This window comes from Theobroma cacao, chromosome 5 (assembly GCF_053813885.1).
Source record: "Theobroma cacao isolate CCN51 chromosome 5, ASM5381388v1, whole genome shotgun sequence".
NCBI lineage: Eukaryota > Viridiplantae > Streptophyta > Magnoliopsida > Malvales > Malvaceae > Theobroma > Theobroma cacao.
Window position 1 is genome coordinate 42241183 of NC_142643.1, and position 17607 is coordinate 42258789.

General features: G+C 32.6%; 2 protein-coding genes and 1 pseudogene across 2 annotated transcripts; all 3 read right to left on the minus strand.

Moving 5' to 3' along the window:
• Positions 1–791: 791 nt before the first annotated feature.
• Positions 792–1659, minus strand: LOC148762931 (uncharacterized; annotated as a pseudogene).
• Positions 1660–3808: 2149 nt separating this feature from the next.
• LOC18599777 (cyclic dof factor 1-like) lies at positions 3809–7624 on the minus strand. Its single transcript, XM_007029880.3, has 2 exons — positions 7315–7624; positions 3809–5637 (listed from the first exon to the last, which is right to left on the minus strand). The coding sequence occupies exons 1-2, from the start codon at positions 7387–7389 to the stop codon at positions 4249–4251; spliced, it is 1464 nt and encodes a 487-aa protein (XP_007029942.3). The 5' UTR covers positions 7390–7624; the 3' UTR covers positions 3809–4248.
• A 5234-nt stretch (positions 7625–12858) lies between these two features.
• Positions 12859–13974, minus strand: LOC18599779 (uncharacterized). Its single transcript, XM_088806124.1, has 3 exons — positions 13769–13974; positions 13621–13679; positions 12859–13345 (listed from the first exon to the last, which is right to left on the minus strand). The coding sequence occupies exons 1-3, from the start codon at positions 13854–13856 to the stop codon at positions 13199–13201; spliced, it is 294 nt and encodes a 97-aa protein (XP_088662250.1). The 5' UTR covers positions 13857–13974; the 3' UTR covers positions 12859–13198.
• Between the last annotated feature and the right edge of the window lie 3633 nt (positions 13975–17607).

Genomic DNA, 17607 nt, shown 5'->3' on the forward strand with positions numbered 1-17607 from the left:
AACTCAACATCCTTGTGATAACATTGTTCATCCTCAAACCCTCACAAAAAATGAAAGTGCAGTCTTTAAGATGAAAGATGGCTCTATATCCTCTCATTATGAAAGAAAGAAATAAATCTCTGAGTTTTCCTTCCTCTTTATTTTCTCTTCGCCAAATGGTTTTATCCCTCCTTATTTTCCTTTCCTTGAGTTTCCTTCCTAATTAACTACCATAGTGTTAGTTTTTAGGAATCACAACATACATTGTATTCTTACCCTACATGATACGGTCAGATAGAAATTTATGATACAGGCAAACAAGAGGGATTTTAACGGGGACAAGTGGATTTTACAACTACAAATTGGCAAAGTGTGCCTCTCATCCTTTCAAAGACACAAGGAAATACGGTTGTTTATCTTAATAAACTCTTTGCAAAGAGGGGAATTGGTTTATGTTATAGTTTTATAAAATTCATAATATTATACAATTACAATTGCCTGTGAATGTAAGGTCCATGTAAATTCACATGAATCCCGCATTAGAGATAACTGAAAGATACATATTAAAAAAATTGTAGGGAAAAATAATTATTATCTGAATATGAAATCCAAGTCATATCGTTGCATTTATTTTTCTCTTAATATATGAGAGAGAAATGGATGATTGGAACTGATGGATATAGTTCTAATCCAAAAGCAACAACTTGTTGATAAAAAGAAGACTTCACAGTAATCTAGAACTGCATCAATGGCAAGCTAAGAGCCACTAATGAGGGTGAAGAATCACAGCTAAAGTGGCTAAACCTGCTTTATTGAACTAGCTTCTAACAAACAGATGACAGAAAATTACTTCACTGAATTCATGGAACTAAAACCAGGGCGGTTCAATCCAAATTCTTTCCCTGGGGTCATGCAAAACCCAAGGGTGAAAACCCCTTACAAGTATATTTGTAATCTGCATGCAAAGAATAGAATTAAGAACTACACTTCCCCGCAGCTCTACTGCAAACGAGGTACAACCAGGAAACAGTGCTTGATTTCCTAGCTTGTGTGTCTCCATCCAAACCATCTCAGACATACTTGAAAACGTAAAAGTTTGCCGAACTGCCGCAAAAGCTCCCCGTTGGATTCAACCAATTGTGATCTGGACCGAAACAGGATTCCTGCAATTGGCTCTATATCGGTAAGCACACTACAGTCACGACCTGCAACAAAAACGCCCAAATACCCCACCAATAGGGATACAAGAAAAGTTTCCATTACTATAAACTACATCCTCAACCACCTTCTCAAAACCATCCAAAGTAATGGTGCACCATTATAGATCACCATGGGAAAATATGCTAATCCAAATTTGGGCTCGAGGAAAGTGTAGCTTTGCTAAAGCTAATGTTCATATTGGGAAGTCTAATAGCTTTATTGGAGAAAGAACTATAGAAGAATGCTTCATGACTTGGTAGTAGCAGCAACTATCCATAGTTTGACGCACAAATTCCAGCACCAAAATAATTCTTGCTCTTCCCTCACTGTTTTCTTTGTGATGTGAGCTTAGTCAGGATGTGGAATATGGAATGAACTCAGCCGAGTCATGGCACCTCCATTATTGAGATCAACATCCCAGAGGTGGCCAAGTAGCCAGGGAACATTCCATTCATATTGAGGAACTTTAGCCAAATGCCAATTTTCATACAAATAACATTACAAATTGAACTTTGAAATTAGTTTAAAACATTACAAATAACATTTGCAAATTGAACTTTGAAATTAGCTTTCTTGAACAAATCGAACCTTCAAGACATTGCTTCAAATTTTTATACAATGATAAGATTTACTTGAAAATAAGCTTTGGGCTTTTAATCCAAAGAAAAGGTTGGACTTTAAGATTCTTAACATGGGCTTTCAAGATTCCAATACCTATATTCCCAAAAGACCCAAATCTAAACTCAATATATATATATATAATGGCAAAAGCATGAAAAATATTAGAAAGACTTTAAATTTTTTTTAGGTGACTATGATTATTTTTATTTTATCAAAATACATCTTTAAGGTAATTTTATTTCATCAAATATATGACTTTAAATTCATCATCAAATTATGCAATTAATCCATTTACTCTGTTAAAGTGATGGATTTAATTTTTATATAATAATTTATAAAAATTTAATCATTATATTTTCAAAAGTTGACAATGTCAATCAAATAATTAACTGTATTAAACATTTCACTATACTAACGTGACATATTCTTGTTGATATGACATTAAACATGCTAACGTGACATTCAAGAAAGATACAATGATTATGTTGATGTGGTATTAATTAAATACAAACATAACTTTTAAGTGAGAATGTGATGCTAACGTGGCACTACTATGTTGTTAATGTGGTATTTTTGCAATTTATATGTAATGAATGCTAATTTTTGGTAATGCTTAAGAATTTAGAGATAGAAAATTTCACTCTTTTTATAAACTAAGTGTAGTGATTATTATCCAACTACGGAGGAAATTACAAAATTAATACCATATCATTACAATCAAATTCTATGTCAACATAAACGAAAAATTTTAACATTGGATTACAATTGACATTGTTAATTTTAAAAAATATAGAAACTTAATTTTTACAAATTATTATACAAAATTAAATCTACCATGTTTAACAGAGTATAGAAACTAATGCATAATTTAACCTTTAATTTTTTGAATTGAAAGTTCATATATTTTATCATTAAACCAAATACCTTAAGTGTTTTAATCACAATTTTTGAATATATTTTGTTGAATTGAAAGTACATATATTTTATCGTTAAACCAAATACCTCAAGTGTTTTAATCACAATTTTTAAATATCATAAAAACTATTCCAAAAGAGCTGAAAATTAAAACAAAAATAAACAATAACCTTCCTTTCATTTCTTATGTAGATGAAATATATGTGATTCTATGATGATCAAAAGCTATTTATAAGCTGGAAATTAGGACCCTAAGGAAGAAGGAAACATTAAACTTCAACCCTTTTAAAAGAAAGTAACAATTAACATTCTGTGACGGCAAGAATATGAACCCTTTTTTTTTTGTTCTTTCAAATGATGATAAGAATGACCTTATGGTTTATCCTGACTCTAAAAGCGATTTCTTTTGAAGGGAATTGAGTCATAAAGTACGGATATATACAAATATGTTCCATGGCGTGTTGAATCTTCTTCCTTTGTAGGCTATAAACAGAAAAGAAACTTCTACCGAGAAAGAAAGGACACGTAAACAAAGCTCAAAAACGAAACCCCCTTTTCTGGGGGGTTGAACAAAGATTCTAACTACGGCTTGTTATCAATGGAAAAAGGGATTCGAAATTGGGAAGAAATTATGGTGATAAAGATGTAAAAAGTTGAAAGAAGGTAGACATAAATGGTGTACCTATATGAAGAAATACAGACTTCCGTGATGAACTGCAATATCAGATAAAATTCAAAAGCAGCCTGCTGTTAGCTAACTTATTCAGAAATGGAAAGGTCAAAAACCGGCAGGCGAATTGCGTTGACAATTATAACTCCCCGGAGACTTTGTGGAGAGAAAATGGGTGGCAACGAAATGAATAGATAAAGAGATAAAGATTGCACAGGAGCCTTTCTCAAGCAATTGAGAAAGTTGAAGATTCCAACATTTTATAGCTACTTACCAGCCGAGATAACGTCTTATATTCTACGTATATATGGTCATAATTCAACTTGCACATGTTATTCATGATAGTTTCAGCAACCCCCAATAACTGATAGTGCAGGAGTTCAGAATTTCGGGAGAAAGGCATAAAATAATGGAACTCTCACATCTAGGAAATTTTTCTCCAACTTCAAAACTGGAGATCAATGTACACCATATTTTGAGAAGAAAACTAACCCCAAGCACAGGAATTTGCTAACACAATTTGAATAGATAAGAATCAAGGACAATTCTCTCATCTATTTCTTTCTTCTTTGTCAAATTACATTGGAAGAGACATGCAAGTGTATGAAACAGGCCGCAGATGATGAACACCACTCAATCACTGTCTTCTACTATTTACAGCACTCTCAAAGATGAATTGATACATTGCCTACCCTGTCAATCATCAGAGTAGCCTTACTTCCTATGAACTTGTAGCTTTAGTGTTCGGACCAGAGAACCCAGATCTCCCTGATGCATAACAAGAACTGATGATGTTTGTGCCTTCGATATGCACAAAGCATGTAATACAATGAGATGCCCAGGCCAAATACTATAAGGGACCCTCATGTGCTCTCTTGGAATGTGTGAGAACGCGAAAGAGCTGCAGGGTTTGCTTCCAAAATATGACTGCCATCCAGTAAGTGGTCTTTGCCTTCAGCTTTAGAATCAAAAGCATTGAAAATTTTACCTCGTCGTAAAGGATCCTTCTGGTCAGGTTTAATACCTAATGTAGCCCATATAGGACTCCTTGAAGCTTCATTTGGGTCATCAATTCTAAGGGTCTTTGGAACCAGAACACACTTTTCTGACTGCTCTTCGACAAAATTTGTTTCTCTGGAATGTTTGCCTAGTCTTGGTGACCCATTGCCTGAGCAGCAACTGTTGCTAGTAGAGGATGATGGAGATAGGCAACCATTGGAGCCACTGAATGACACATTTCCTCCACTAGCGGCCCATAAAGGCATACAACCCCAATAAGCAGGCACAAACTGTAAAGGAACATTTGGCGGGCAAAATCCAGGAACAGCCATCATAGGTGTAGGGCACCATTGAACAGCATTTGAAGTACTGCTATTCAGCGCACCAATACGCTCAGAAGAAGACTGACCAACTGCCATGGGAGCTACATTATTCATTCCTGGATTCCAAGGAAAAATCCACGGTGGGATGGGATAGCATTGAGGTGGATGTTGTGTAATCTGCTCATTAGGTCCTGCCAAACCTACTCTCTCTTTTTGCATGACATTTCCTGGTAAGTGATTCCCCGGAATGCTGCAAGGTGTGGCAGAAGATCCACAGGAGGAGGGTTCCTCTCGTATTTCTCCACAACTGACTGTACCCATCTCAACGCTTCTCTTCTGGTCTCCAAGGCTAAGTACAGTCTCCATGGATTCACAAAGAGGTGCTTCAGCACCAAATTTTAGAACTGTTCCATTTCCCATGGAAGGCCTAAAGGCAGTTGTAGATTCACCAGGAGGTAGAAGTTGTTGATTTGCAGAGTCGGGGGTTTCTATCCTAGTCATTGGTACTCCATCAGATGAAACTATTATCTGCCGGTACTGAGAGGCCAAGTGCTTATTCTTCCTCCGCCCAGCGCCAATAGGAACATTTCTCATTGTTCCACCAGCTGTCCAATATCTCTGGCAATTCTTGCAAAAGTGTCGAGGTTGGTTGACATTGTAGTTATTGAAGTAACAGAATTTTGTGTCTAAGCTGTTGCATCGTGGACATGGAAGGACCTTGTCTGGCTTCTTAAAAACTTTCTCTTGGTCTGCACTATCTGTCTCTGACTGTTCTTCTTTGAGCTTAGAGTTTGTTTGTATCTCATTCGATTTCATTGAAGTCTGGTGTTCTTCCTTATCATTTTCTACAGTAATGGACTTATCTGGATCACCAGATGTGTTTGTATAAGAAGTCTCAGTTTCTGGGTTTGTTATCTCACTACTGGTGTCCTGGAATTCAAAATCAAAATAGCTGTCTCATTTATAACAGGAGATTTAGAAAGAACTTGGCATAGAGAGAAGAATGAAAACACAGAACGCTCACTAACATTTTCTTGCCTTTCATATTTCTTATTGAAAGGAAAAACAGAAATATTTTTGTCTGTTTTATGTGATTCATAAATAAGAAGACTTTATAAAAAGGTGGACAAACCGACTTATTAACATTAACAAAAAAAAATACAACAAAACATATGGTTAACAAGATTTTGCGATAAAAAATCAGCTATAAAACAACCATTAACATTCATCAACCCATCAGTCAAATTGTACTTAAAGTAATATCTAAGAAAGTTGTTCATGACCAAATTCAGAGGAATAATGTTCAAATTGACCTCTTCCAAAGTTTACAAAACTATGATTAGCAACTAGTTAGAAAGTATGACTGTCATAATTACAAGACTTTATGCAAAGGTACCGGCAATGAACAGCTTCTAATAAATCAAGTTGGACTAACTGCTTTTCCCCCATCACCCAAAGACAATAAAAGTATATAAAATATATATTTTTAAAGCTGTTTTTTTATTCAAGAATCAGGAAAAGATAGTCCAAGAGGAAATCAAAATTACATGATCCTGTCTAGTTTAAAAAAAAAAAATTACACCTGGTTTTTGGCTTTCCATTTCTGTCAATGAAAACTTTTACAGCATCCAAGAAAATTGAAAATAACTTCCCATTTTCAAAAATAAAGGAACTACAATGCACCAACCTTCAAGAAACTTATTGTTATCAAAATAAATTCAAACAAAATTCAGAAAAAAGAAACAATAGTGACTTAATTTTGTTACAGTGGCCAAAATTCCCTGCTAAATAAAGAATTCTATGTAGCAATCCGTATTAGGAAAATCCCAACAAAAAAAAAAAAAGAGGCAGCAACAAATTTAGTTTCCTAAATAATCAAATTCTATACAGAAATATGGTTTTAGAAACATCCCAATGAACATATAATCTCTACTGCCAAAATCAACCAAAAGGCTTCAAACTTCTTTAAAAAAATGAAGGTAAGAGGATTAAATTATACCAGAACATCTTTTTGTAAAGTTGATGCTTAGGAAAACATAAAGTAATTCAATAAATAAAAAAGCTAAACATAATTTGTATGAGCATACTTCCCGGAGCATCCAAAGCAACACCTGCCCCCATTTTTCCGCAAATTTAAGGCTATGTTTAGTTCATCTAAAACCATATGTTAAAATATATATATATATATATATATATATATAGAAATATCAGAAAGAAAAAAGAAAAGAAACTACACAGAAAAAAACGAAACCATATCTCATTTATACCATAAAAGCAAACAAAATTCATTCCAAACTACCAAGTCAATAAAAGTTTTCAACAAAAACAAATAAACATGAAGCTGAAGATATGAAAAACATGTCTTTAAGTCCTAAAACTTCAACTTTGGAACCAAAACAGAGCTTCAAAAACTCAAAACTTTTCCAACAAATCAAAACAAAACCAAAAGAAGAACAAAAAAAACCCAGAAACATTAAGCAAAAAACAAGAGCTGAAACGGATAGTCAACTTCAAAAGACAACATGAAAACAAGAAAAAAGAAAACATTTACACCAACGTTATAAAAAAAAAAAAAAAGAAATGAACTTTAGAAATATGTAAGCTTACCCCAGCATGAATCTGAGGTTCAGGCACAGCAATCTTCCTCCCAAAGAGCTTGAAAGCTGGATCTCCACCGTTCATTTTCTTCACATAAAAAATTTGGTGTTTTTGCAAGAATGAAGAGCAAGAACCATAACTCTTAAACCAAAAAAGAGGGTGTTTTCAAGATGAGAAAAAAGACACCTTTGGAAAGGAAAGCAAGCAACTTTTTATAGTGTTTTTAGTCTTCTTTTTTTTTTTTCTCTCTCTCTCTCTCTGAAATCCTAGAAAACCCCTTAAAAACTAAAAACCCAAAGCAAAAAAAATGATAAAAAGTCTCAGAGATAAAGCATAAAGAACGTGAAGGATCAGAGTACAATTTTTTAAACTTTTCTGCCTCTCTTTTTCCTCTATTTATTTTGAAGATAAGCTGTCTATTTCCTAAACTTTTTTATTTAATTTTCTTGGCAGGGTTATAAATTCTAGGCCCTGTCAACTTATTTATTAATAAAAAAATCGACTAATAATTATTTTCTTTTCTTTTCTTTTTTGGCATCTAGCTAGTGATGTATTATTTGATTAAAAAAATATAGAATCAATTTATGAATTATTGGAATTAAAATGAAAAAAATGGGTATTTAAAATTAAGACATTTATTATGTGTTTGTTTTCTTTGTCCTAAAATTAAATACCAGAAAGGATCATGTATTTCATGAGATTCATTAAATCAATGACTGTCAAGGATAATTGATATAATATATTTATATACCAAAAACTATTTACATTTCTCACATCTCATTATTTTTCTTTTGTATCCATTAGTATGGGTATCCATCAAGAAATGTGTCCCTATGGATTGAACTATAAATGTGTGAACATATTATAAAGTTTTATAATTTTATAAAATTATATACCAAGTACTTATTAGGATAACATAGAATCTATAATTTAATAGTCACTTTATTTTCCCATCTTAAAGATAATAGTAATGTAATGCAATCATTTAGGTACTATAAGCATTATTTTAACAAATAAGGTACAATAAACAATAATCATCACAGTTCTTTTTTACTTATACAGTTTTAATTACTCTTATATTATTCTTTTTTTTTTTTGAATTTCGAGGCATGAATCTTTGGAGTTGGATTTTTATATTGTAATTAATTATTTAGATATGTAATTCAAAAAATTTCATCCTTTAGGAAAATAAAATGGAGTTAGGTGCCAGCTGGCGTCCGAGTCAGCAAAGAGGGAGGGTTTGCGGACCAAGAGATGTTGAGGCTAAGGATGGAGGTGACGTAAGAAAGACAAAAGGAAAGGCCAGAAAAAGCAAAAAGGGGTTAAGACGTGGGGCCCTTTATGATAAAAAGGAGAAACCAAAAAGGCCAGCCAAACTGAGTGAGGGAGTGGGGGAAAAATATGAAAGCGAGTCGCTTTTTACGCCGCCTTCAATGTCTTTTGCCAGGTTGCTTCTGGCCTTTTTGGGACCCCCCATTTTGTTTTATCAAATCCTATTTCTAAAACCGTTGAATTAATTAATTCTTTTTATTTATATTTTAGCAAGTTGTGAGGAAATACGTTGGATTTTTCTAATGAATTTCGCGAAAAAAGGGAAAAAAAAAAAAAAAACAACAAAGTGTCATCTTTATTAAAGAAAAAGATTGATACAACAGCTGGCTAAAAATTGTAAGCAATTAGCTATTTAATTTTGTGGGGGAACATTGGATTTGGATTGTTTTTTCTTTTGTTGTTTGGAGTACATGCTTGGCCATTGGGTGTCCCAAATGGGGTCCAAATTCTTTTGTTGCAATATGCAAAGCTTCAAGTTCAATATTGGACAAAAAGAGGATAACATTCCATGCCACTTGAATGACATTCTAATGTTTAGACAATTTGTTCTTTTCTTTACAAAATTGTTCGATCAACTTGATGAGTTGATAGACTTGAAAATTATTCGATCATGAATCAAATTAAAAACTAAATTAGAATTTATATTGTTTTATGATCTTTGTTGGTAATTAGAACCGGACATTGATCAAACCATTTCAATCAATTTGAATAGCATAATATAATTCTTGAAAGATTGTTAGAAAAGAAACAACAACATGAAAGTCAAAGTTTATATTGAGAGTAGTTCAAGTGGGGATTTAATTTTTCAAATAAATAATCATATCTTATATGAGTAAAGATGTGAGATGTATATGTTGTCCATGTGTATTCTTTCTAAGAACCTAGAGGTCCTTTTCCATCTTTTTTAAATTAATTTTTTTTTTTTTATCTTTCAATCCGCAAATTTTGCTAAAAGAATGTATAAATTGTGGAATCAAATGACATATTGAATGTCTTTATAATTTTTTTTTTTGTAAAATATACCCTGAGATACACATTTGGTGTAGTGAACTTTTCATTTTAATGAGAATTATATTTAATTATTTAGTTTCAAACAGTTTCATTCAATGACTCCATGATTTATAGTTTGATAAGGTAGAAAACAATGCTTTGTTGCATTATTTGAACTCAATCAACTCATGACTAAAACAATGAAAGAGAGTTACCACCTTTTTATAGTATGATGAAATATTTAATAAATGCAAATTTGTATATTTCATTATAATAGAAGAATGAAAGAAAAGAACTCAAACCACCTATGCATCAAATGTTAATTTATAATGTCTGAACATTTGACTTAACGACTAATGCAGGATCTTTTCCTCAAATAATAGAATTTTTTAAAAAATTTTTAAAATAAAAATTTTAAAAAATGATAACTTGTATAACGAAATGAAGTTTGATAGCAATGGGAAAGTGGAAGATACCATGGGAATTGGGGTCAAAATAGTACCAAATTTAGAGCTTAAATTAGGAAAAAAGGAAGCTTGGATGAAGTCCCACATTTGTTTTCCAATGGGGCCAGCATATGTGGCCAGGGCTTGGAGCAACCAAGATAAAGATCTCAAGGCCATGGTGAGAAATGTCAGAGCAATCTCATCCTCATTTCGGCCTTTGTGATGCCTACTTTTGGCAAGAAGTGGGCCCCCCACAAAGTGTTTATTGACACCCAAAAGCTATCCTTTTGTGCCCCAAAAGAAAAAGGGTATTGTTGGCCCCACAAAAACACCTTTCTACCTTTAATTTTGGACTTTTGGGGGGGGGGGGGGGGTTACTTTACTTCAAGGAGTAGCAAAACCCTAGCTAGAATCTGGTGTGGGCAATCAATTGTTTCTGCATACCAACTGCCTTTAATGTGGTTTGATTCAACAGGACCCCGCTCTTACAGTTTTTGCTTTGACTCCATTTCTTGCTCAAGAGGCAGCTTTTTGATTTCCCCGTTAAGGTGGCCTGGGAGTTGGGGGTGAAGGAACAAATTTTCAAAAGTAAACAGGATCTAAAGTTCCAAACTTTAACAGGAGAAAGCTGCCACTTTTTTCACCACTTTGGTGACCATTAAAGAAACATAAAGTGATGGTCTAATTGTTAATGCAGTCATTTTGGCCCCATGAGGTGTAAAAGTGCAAAAGGAATAAATTAGCCTCAGACTGCTTAGTCTGAATCTCTATAGTGCCTGTCAAACACCCCCCCTCATAAAGGTTTTTCTTTGTACATGGCAGGATTTAAGTGCCATATTTAAGATCAAGACCAACAAAAGATCATCCTTAAGACTTGAACTAGATCATTTTTTTTTGTATAAAAAACATGAGTTATCCATTCAACCAATCTCTTTGACAGAAAAATGTTACTCCATTACTTTGTATGATAATGCTTATGAATCCAAAGAAACCTTGTACTCTCGAGCCACTTGGGCCTCAAGCCCTGAAACTAGAGGCTGCTTATGTTGAAAATTTAGAAAGTCCCCAACACCCAAAGAAAATTAAGCTAAGAACAGGGCAAAGGCCTTCAAACTCAAATGTAACTTGGATTCAACAGTTCAAGTATGAGTTCAAAAAAAAATTGGGCTGGGTTGAGTTATCTGTGATCCAATGCACAAACCCAGTAGCACCAGCCCAATCTTAAGACTTATTGCGCTTGGATCTTTTGTTGGGTTAACAAATGTTGAAATTACTAACCCAAGTTTCTTTTTCCTCTTCTTCTTCTCTCTTTTCCCTCATCCACCTTTCACCCTTTTTTGTCTCTAAGCAAACCTTAGCTCCACCGGCTGCTGACCGACACAGCCAGCGGGTGTTTCATTCCAGAGAATCACAAGAGACTATATGTATTTGGTCCAATATCATAACTGATAAGAGATTATTAATGCAAGGTGAGGTAGCTTCTCAAAGAGAGTTATTTTTGCTCAAATTTATTAATTTTCATCTTCCTATTAAAGAAGCCTATCTTTTTATTTTTTAAATTTATGAAATGGTTATTGAAAAAATGTATAAAATATGAATCTCTGGCCTTTACCTACCCCCAAAATCTTGTAAAATCTCGAACGACCCACTAGCTAAGTTCCTAGCCTATCTCTGTTGTCACAATTTTCAACAATAGTAATAGCCGGCATTGCTATCGCAATCAGCACCGATATCATATCCAAAGTCCAACTCATGCTTTACCGTTACCCTCCATCACCATCATTACTTCTTTGCCTACCATTCTTTCTCATTCATTCACCATTTCACTTTTTGTCAAATGCCATTAAATTTTCACTGGGAAAACCATCCTCCTACCTGCTTTTCTTGTGAAATCCAGTATTCCTCTACTACTAAATCTTTTTTATTTTTATAAGTATTTGATTCGACGATAAGTAAATGTTTGATTCGTCGATTCCAAAATAAGGGGAGGAACAGACTTTTACTCCTTTTTGTTTAAAACTCTGTATCTTTTTAACCAAAATTTTCACTTGTTTATTTTCAATAAACTATGAATTTCGGCCCAAATAATTTCACTTAAAAGGTGTGAATTGATTCAAATCTTTGCAACCCTGTATTTCTAACAAGTTACTACACATGCTAAGACTCCTTTACTTCTATTCAAGTTATTTGGAAGTGATTGTAAATTGTGCAGCTAATTTCCATTTTCTCTAATCATTATTCATGAATCAACATATAAAAAACTTTGTGTGTATTCTTTTTTTTTTCTAATTTTTTTCTAAATAAATAAAAAATTCTTAGAATGAATAGGTTTTTTCGTATGTTAATAATGAATAAAAATATATAAAAAATTATCAAACAAAAAAATATATAGAGAGAAACTCAATCCGGAAAAGGGTGGATATAACTTGACAATTTATTACAAAGGGTGAATTTATGAATTGAACCCACGGTAGTTTCTTGCAATACTCTTTTTGAACTAAAAAAAGACTAATGCTCTAGCTTAATGTGGAGAGATTACTTTCCGGTAGAACAACAACAACAACAACTACAAATATTTGAATCATATATACAATATGATTGATTACGTTTTGATTAATTTGTCACAAACTCAAAAAAAAAAAAAAAAAGGAGCACTTTTTTTGTGCATTTGCTTTATTGAAGAGTTCAACACCAATAGCCACAATTTCCAACATTTACTTTCTTCCATAAAGTAGTAGTACTTAGTAATTAAATAAATACCAAATACAAAGAAGATCATCAAAAGTTAATCCTCAAAATACCCATAAAATTCCTTTCTGTGTAAAGTGAACCCCCAAACCCTCCGCACAAGTTTCTCAATTCAAGTTAGATTATAGTACAACTCTTCAGACAGACAGACAAACAAACAAAAACAACCTTAAACAAGATTATGGATAGAAAGAGAGGGGAAAAAAAAAAAAAAAGGAAGAGAGAGCATATTCTAGCAAAACATAGGACAAAGCAAAGTCCCAAACCCAGATCCAAACTCTCATATATTTATTTTTCCCTCATTCTTGGTCTATACATAAAACAAATTATACGTAAAAATTATGGGCTTCTCTTTTTTTTTTTTTGTTCCTTTGTTCCTAAGCTCTCCCTGGGGTTTTGGGATCATGGTTCTTGTTTGCACCTGTCCCTGGATAATCTGTGCTTTCCATTAGCATCCTTTCATCACTGAATATTGCATCTCCTTCCCCAGTCGATTCCTCAGCTTCATTCAATTTCATTACATCCTGCAAAAAAAACAGAAGACGATCTTAATCAAATTGTGACATACAATCAATGGAAAAGAAGAAAAACTTGTGAGAATGTTAGTCTAAAAGGAGAACAAAATAACTGTTTAGGAAGGACAATAAAAATTTCAGCCTGACAGCTTTCGCTGGGTTGCCATAGTTTTGACATTCCAGGTTTCATTTTTTGGTAAAAACTGAAATGTTCTGAAAACCCTGCAATATTATATGCCTAGAAAATATGATAAACTTAAGAGAGAGGGAAAGAGAGAAGGGACCTGAGCAAGTAAATCTTGGACAGAAGAAGAAGGGAGTTCCTTATATGACTTGAGGCTTCCTATAAACCAAGTAAATTAATTTCAATAAATATCTACTCAACAGATTCTGCATAAATGTCAACTTCAAAAGCTACAAAATTTGCCTTACTTGTTGTGGGAACAGCAACACAGGAAAGGAGAAGATAAGAGAAACCCAGAAAAAGTAGCATCAATCTAACCAAAGCTTTGTTCTCCATGCTGATGATTGATGATCAAAACAAGCATACAATAATGACAAAAGAGAAAGAAAAATTTACTGATGGCAAAGGAAAGCATGTGGGCTTGGTACTTTATATAGGAGTAGAAAGAAGTGAAGAATCCCCCTTTTTTGTTTAATATTTATACAATTCTTTTTTAAAAAATTAACTGAAATGAAGAAATTGGGAAAAAGAATGGAAAAAGGCAGGCAGTAGTACAAGAGCACAGAAAGTCAACTTCATCCGTTTATTTTATTTTAAAGTGTGTGGGTGAGTTCCCACTTGCCTAACTCTATCTGCTTTCCTTATGTCATGGTCCTGTCATCAAAGATTAATTTTTACATCAGAGTGCTGTAACCAAAACCTCAAAAAGAAATGTATGCACATTAATGTTTTAGATCATATGTGAAGCTTTATCTGTAAAGTATGAAAACTAGCATAGGGCAGATACAAACAGCTAGAGATTCACGGGATTTAATATGTTTTGTCACACACTGGCTGAATCTTAGGACTCATGTTTCATGAATTTTAACTTATTGGACCCACCTCAACACTCATTTCTCTTTGGTACATTCAAAATTTATCTATGCACATATTTATGGGATAAACTTAATTGTAAATGAGGTCCAAATTGTAAATTACATTTGGATATGTTTATTTCTATACATGTGTTTTTTCATAACTCTCACACAAAGCCCTTGTAATTCACGATCATATAGAAATTAACATCTTAATTCTGAGTTGAGGTAATTTAACCTGCAGCCATGGCCATGCTCTGACTTTAAAAGCTCTTTCCTTTGGTGATGAAATTAAATGGGGACTGAGATTTGGTGGTTGTCTCCACTCATATCCATGTTGGGCAAGATTTCTCAAATCTTTAAATTTCCCCGGCATATCATGCAATTGGTGTATTAAACAAATAATGCATCCCCCTTTTGTTGCCAAACATGCCTACTTGAAACCTTCATTTGCAGTTTCATTACCTCCATTTTCTACTCTTATTAATGTCTTAAATGGCACACCCCAAAAGTGAACTTCAGTTTTTCTATATAACACTTGTTAAGGACATGATAGGCTCTCCTAGTCCGAGAAGTTAAGTGAGTTTCTTCCCATTCTTATGCACCCAAAAAAAAAAAAAAAATCATTGACAATGTTGTTTTTTGTTTTTTAAGTTGTAGAGAGGTTTGAACTCTAAGGAGTTCAATGTATAAATATCACATCATAATTTATTTCAAAGAAAAATGAAAGTAAAAAATAAAATGGGAAGAAGGTGAATCACGATTTTCAGGCCAGGCCAACATTTGTGACACCTCCATTTCTTTTCTGGTCTTGTCCATGTCCTTCACAGTACGGTATCCATTGTGTTAATGCTATTTATTGACAATCTTGACTCTTGATTCACCTTCGTTTTTATTCTTTCTCGGTTAATTTACTTTTGACCTTTTATCATAGATTAAAAGATAAATTACTCATTTTGATCCTTTAATTTTTTGAGAATTTTTATTTTGATATTCAATGTTGAAAAATCATGTTTTAATCACTAAGGTTTATAAAAATTAATATTTTGATTATTTATTCTTTAAAATTTAATTACGGATATCTAAAGTTATTTTTTAGATAAATTGATCTTGACCATATGATATGTCTAAGGACAGTCTTGCTTGAACAATGTTGTGTGACAGATAAATTGACATGAACATATCTTGTGTCTAAAGTCAACTTATTTAGAAAATTACATCAAACAACCATTAATTTTTAACAATTGAATGGTCAAAATATTAATATTTTAAGAAATTAAGTGATTAAATGAGTAAATTATCTTAAATTAAAAAAATACTTTTAAGATGATCTTATTTCTGTGCACTTATTTTTTTTGTATTTTCAGCTCAAATCAATCACATTTACTTATATATCTAGATGTTATTTGTGTACTTATATGATAATTGATGCTTTTACACTAAAAGAGTAAAAGCATGTGTGAAAATAAACTAATAAAGTCATAATCCAAAATTATATTATATATTATTTTCCTTTTTGATATAATGCCTTGTGAAGTACCCAAAAAAAGAAGATTCAATGTCCTGTGAACAATTTCTTTCTACCAGTATATTGATTGGAGCATATTCTTGGGTATATTAATATATTTAACATGTGGTGCTAATTAAGACTTTTAAAAAGTCTAAATTTTGTTTTTTTTTTTAAATACTTTTTTTTACTTTTTTAAGAGCATCTCAAAATTCTATTTGGCTTGATTTCTATTTTTAAGAGATAAATAAGTTGAAAAAAAAATACAGACAAAATAAAAATATTAAAAAAAAGAAAAGACTTTTAACAAAAAAAAAAAAACAGATTAAAATATATAACTGCCTCACTTTGATTCTTCAAACTGAATTGATCCATTCATTAATATACAATTAATGGATTATCATGATAATCCATCGTAATGAAAAAAAAAAAAGGAAATGATAATTAATATGCTATCCAAGCAAAATTCAAAACTAGCATTAGTGGTAGGTACGTAAGAATATATTGGATGTCTCTAGTGACTTCTCTAAATAGAAAAAGAAATATATGATCATTTAATCGCTTAAATTTTTATTATTCCACTAAAGAAAATTAAAAAAAAAATATTATATAAATATTTAGTTTAATAATAAATACATATATATTTATATTACAAGAGACGGACTCGAAAGGATATTCTAAAACTTGGTACTCCCTATCTCAACTATATATAAATTAAAGCATACTATATATAAGCTTGGTTAAAACCGGAATTCATGAAAGCAACATGCACCCTGCTCACATGTATCGTAAACTACAAAATAATTAAGCTAAACATACGATATAATTAGTTTTAATTATGCCAAGAACTGTTTGGCTTATATAATTGAATGCTGATAAAAGAAATAAAAAAGGAATAAATGGGAATCTAAAGAAGGCTATAATTGATGCAACACCTTCCAAAGAGGGTGACAGAGCTTTTGAGTATGGGCGGTGGGCAGACAAATGACATTCTCATTTGTCATGTAATAGATTTATGTGACAAGCACATTTGTCTCTTAGGTTAATTTCTCATTCATGGGGTGGCTGAGGTTGGCCCCATCTTCATAAAGTTACCTTACATTATAGAGGGGTACATCATTTCATGCCCCTATTTCGAGCTATTTCACAAATCACATAAAACTTATCATCTTCTGAGCCAAAGGACATCAATTATTGGCTAATATCACATTTATATAACTAATGTGTGATGTGTATCGAGATTCATTCCTATTCCTATTCCTATTCTACTGTTGGAATATGGGGTACCTCCCTCGTGTAAGTCATGTCACTCTTCAAGTCTCAGTGTCAACATGGCACGCTTAATAAAGATTGATGCATTTATGGTTTTTTTTTAAAATTTCTTTTATAATTATTTGAACATAAGCTTTGCCCAACTGTTCTTACCAAGCTAGCTAGTATTAATTTTAGGTTTAAATTCACTCTAGCTCCTCTTGCATTTATGTAAAGAAAACTAAGAAAAGTTCTCTTTGAAGTGCTGACCTTATGTATTGAAAAACCAATACTAAGAGGGTGGAGTCGGGTTCGGTTTGAACCCAGCCAGGATTGTTGGATTTCAATCTTTACACTCTATGTATTAACTTTATTACCTCAGGGCATCTTATTATATTGAACTAGAGGGAATCAAAGCTTGAGACAAATGTGAGCGGGGCTTTGGGGCAAAGAAACAAAAGAAAAAACTATGTAC

Bases quoted from the DNA above. Each gene is read 5' to 3' on its own strand.
- LOC18599779 (XM_088806124.1), bottom strand. From the start codon at position 13,856: ATGGAGAACAAAGCTTTGGTTAGATTGATGCTACTTTTTCTGGGTTTC. The intron at 13,680-13,768 runs GTAAGGCAAATT...CTTGGTTTATAG, and splicing joins TGTTGCTGTTCCCACAACAA to GAAGCCTCAAGTCATATAAG. The intron at 13,346-13,620 runs GTCCCTTCTCTC...TTTTTTTTGCAG, and splicing joins TCCAAGATTTACTTGCTCAG to GATGTAATGAAATTGAATGA.
- LOC18599777 (XM_007029880.3), bottom strand. From the start codon at position 7,389: ATGAACGGTGGAGATCCAGCTTTCAAGCTCTTTGGGAGGAAGATTGCT. The intron at 5,638-7,314 runs GTAAGCTTACAT...TTTGAATTCCAG, and splicing joins AACCTCAGATTCATGCTGGG to GACACCAGTAGTGAGATAAC.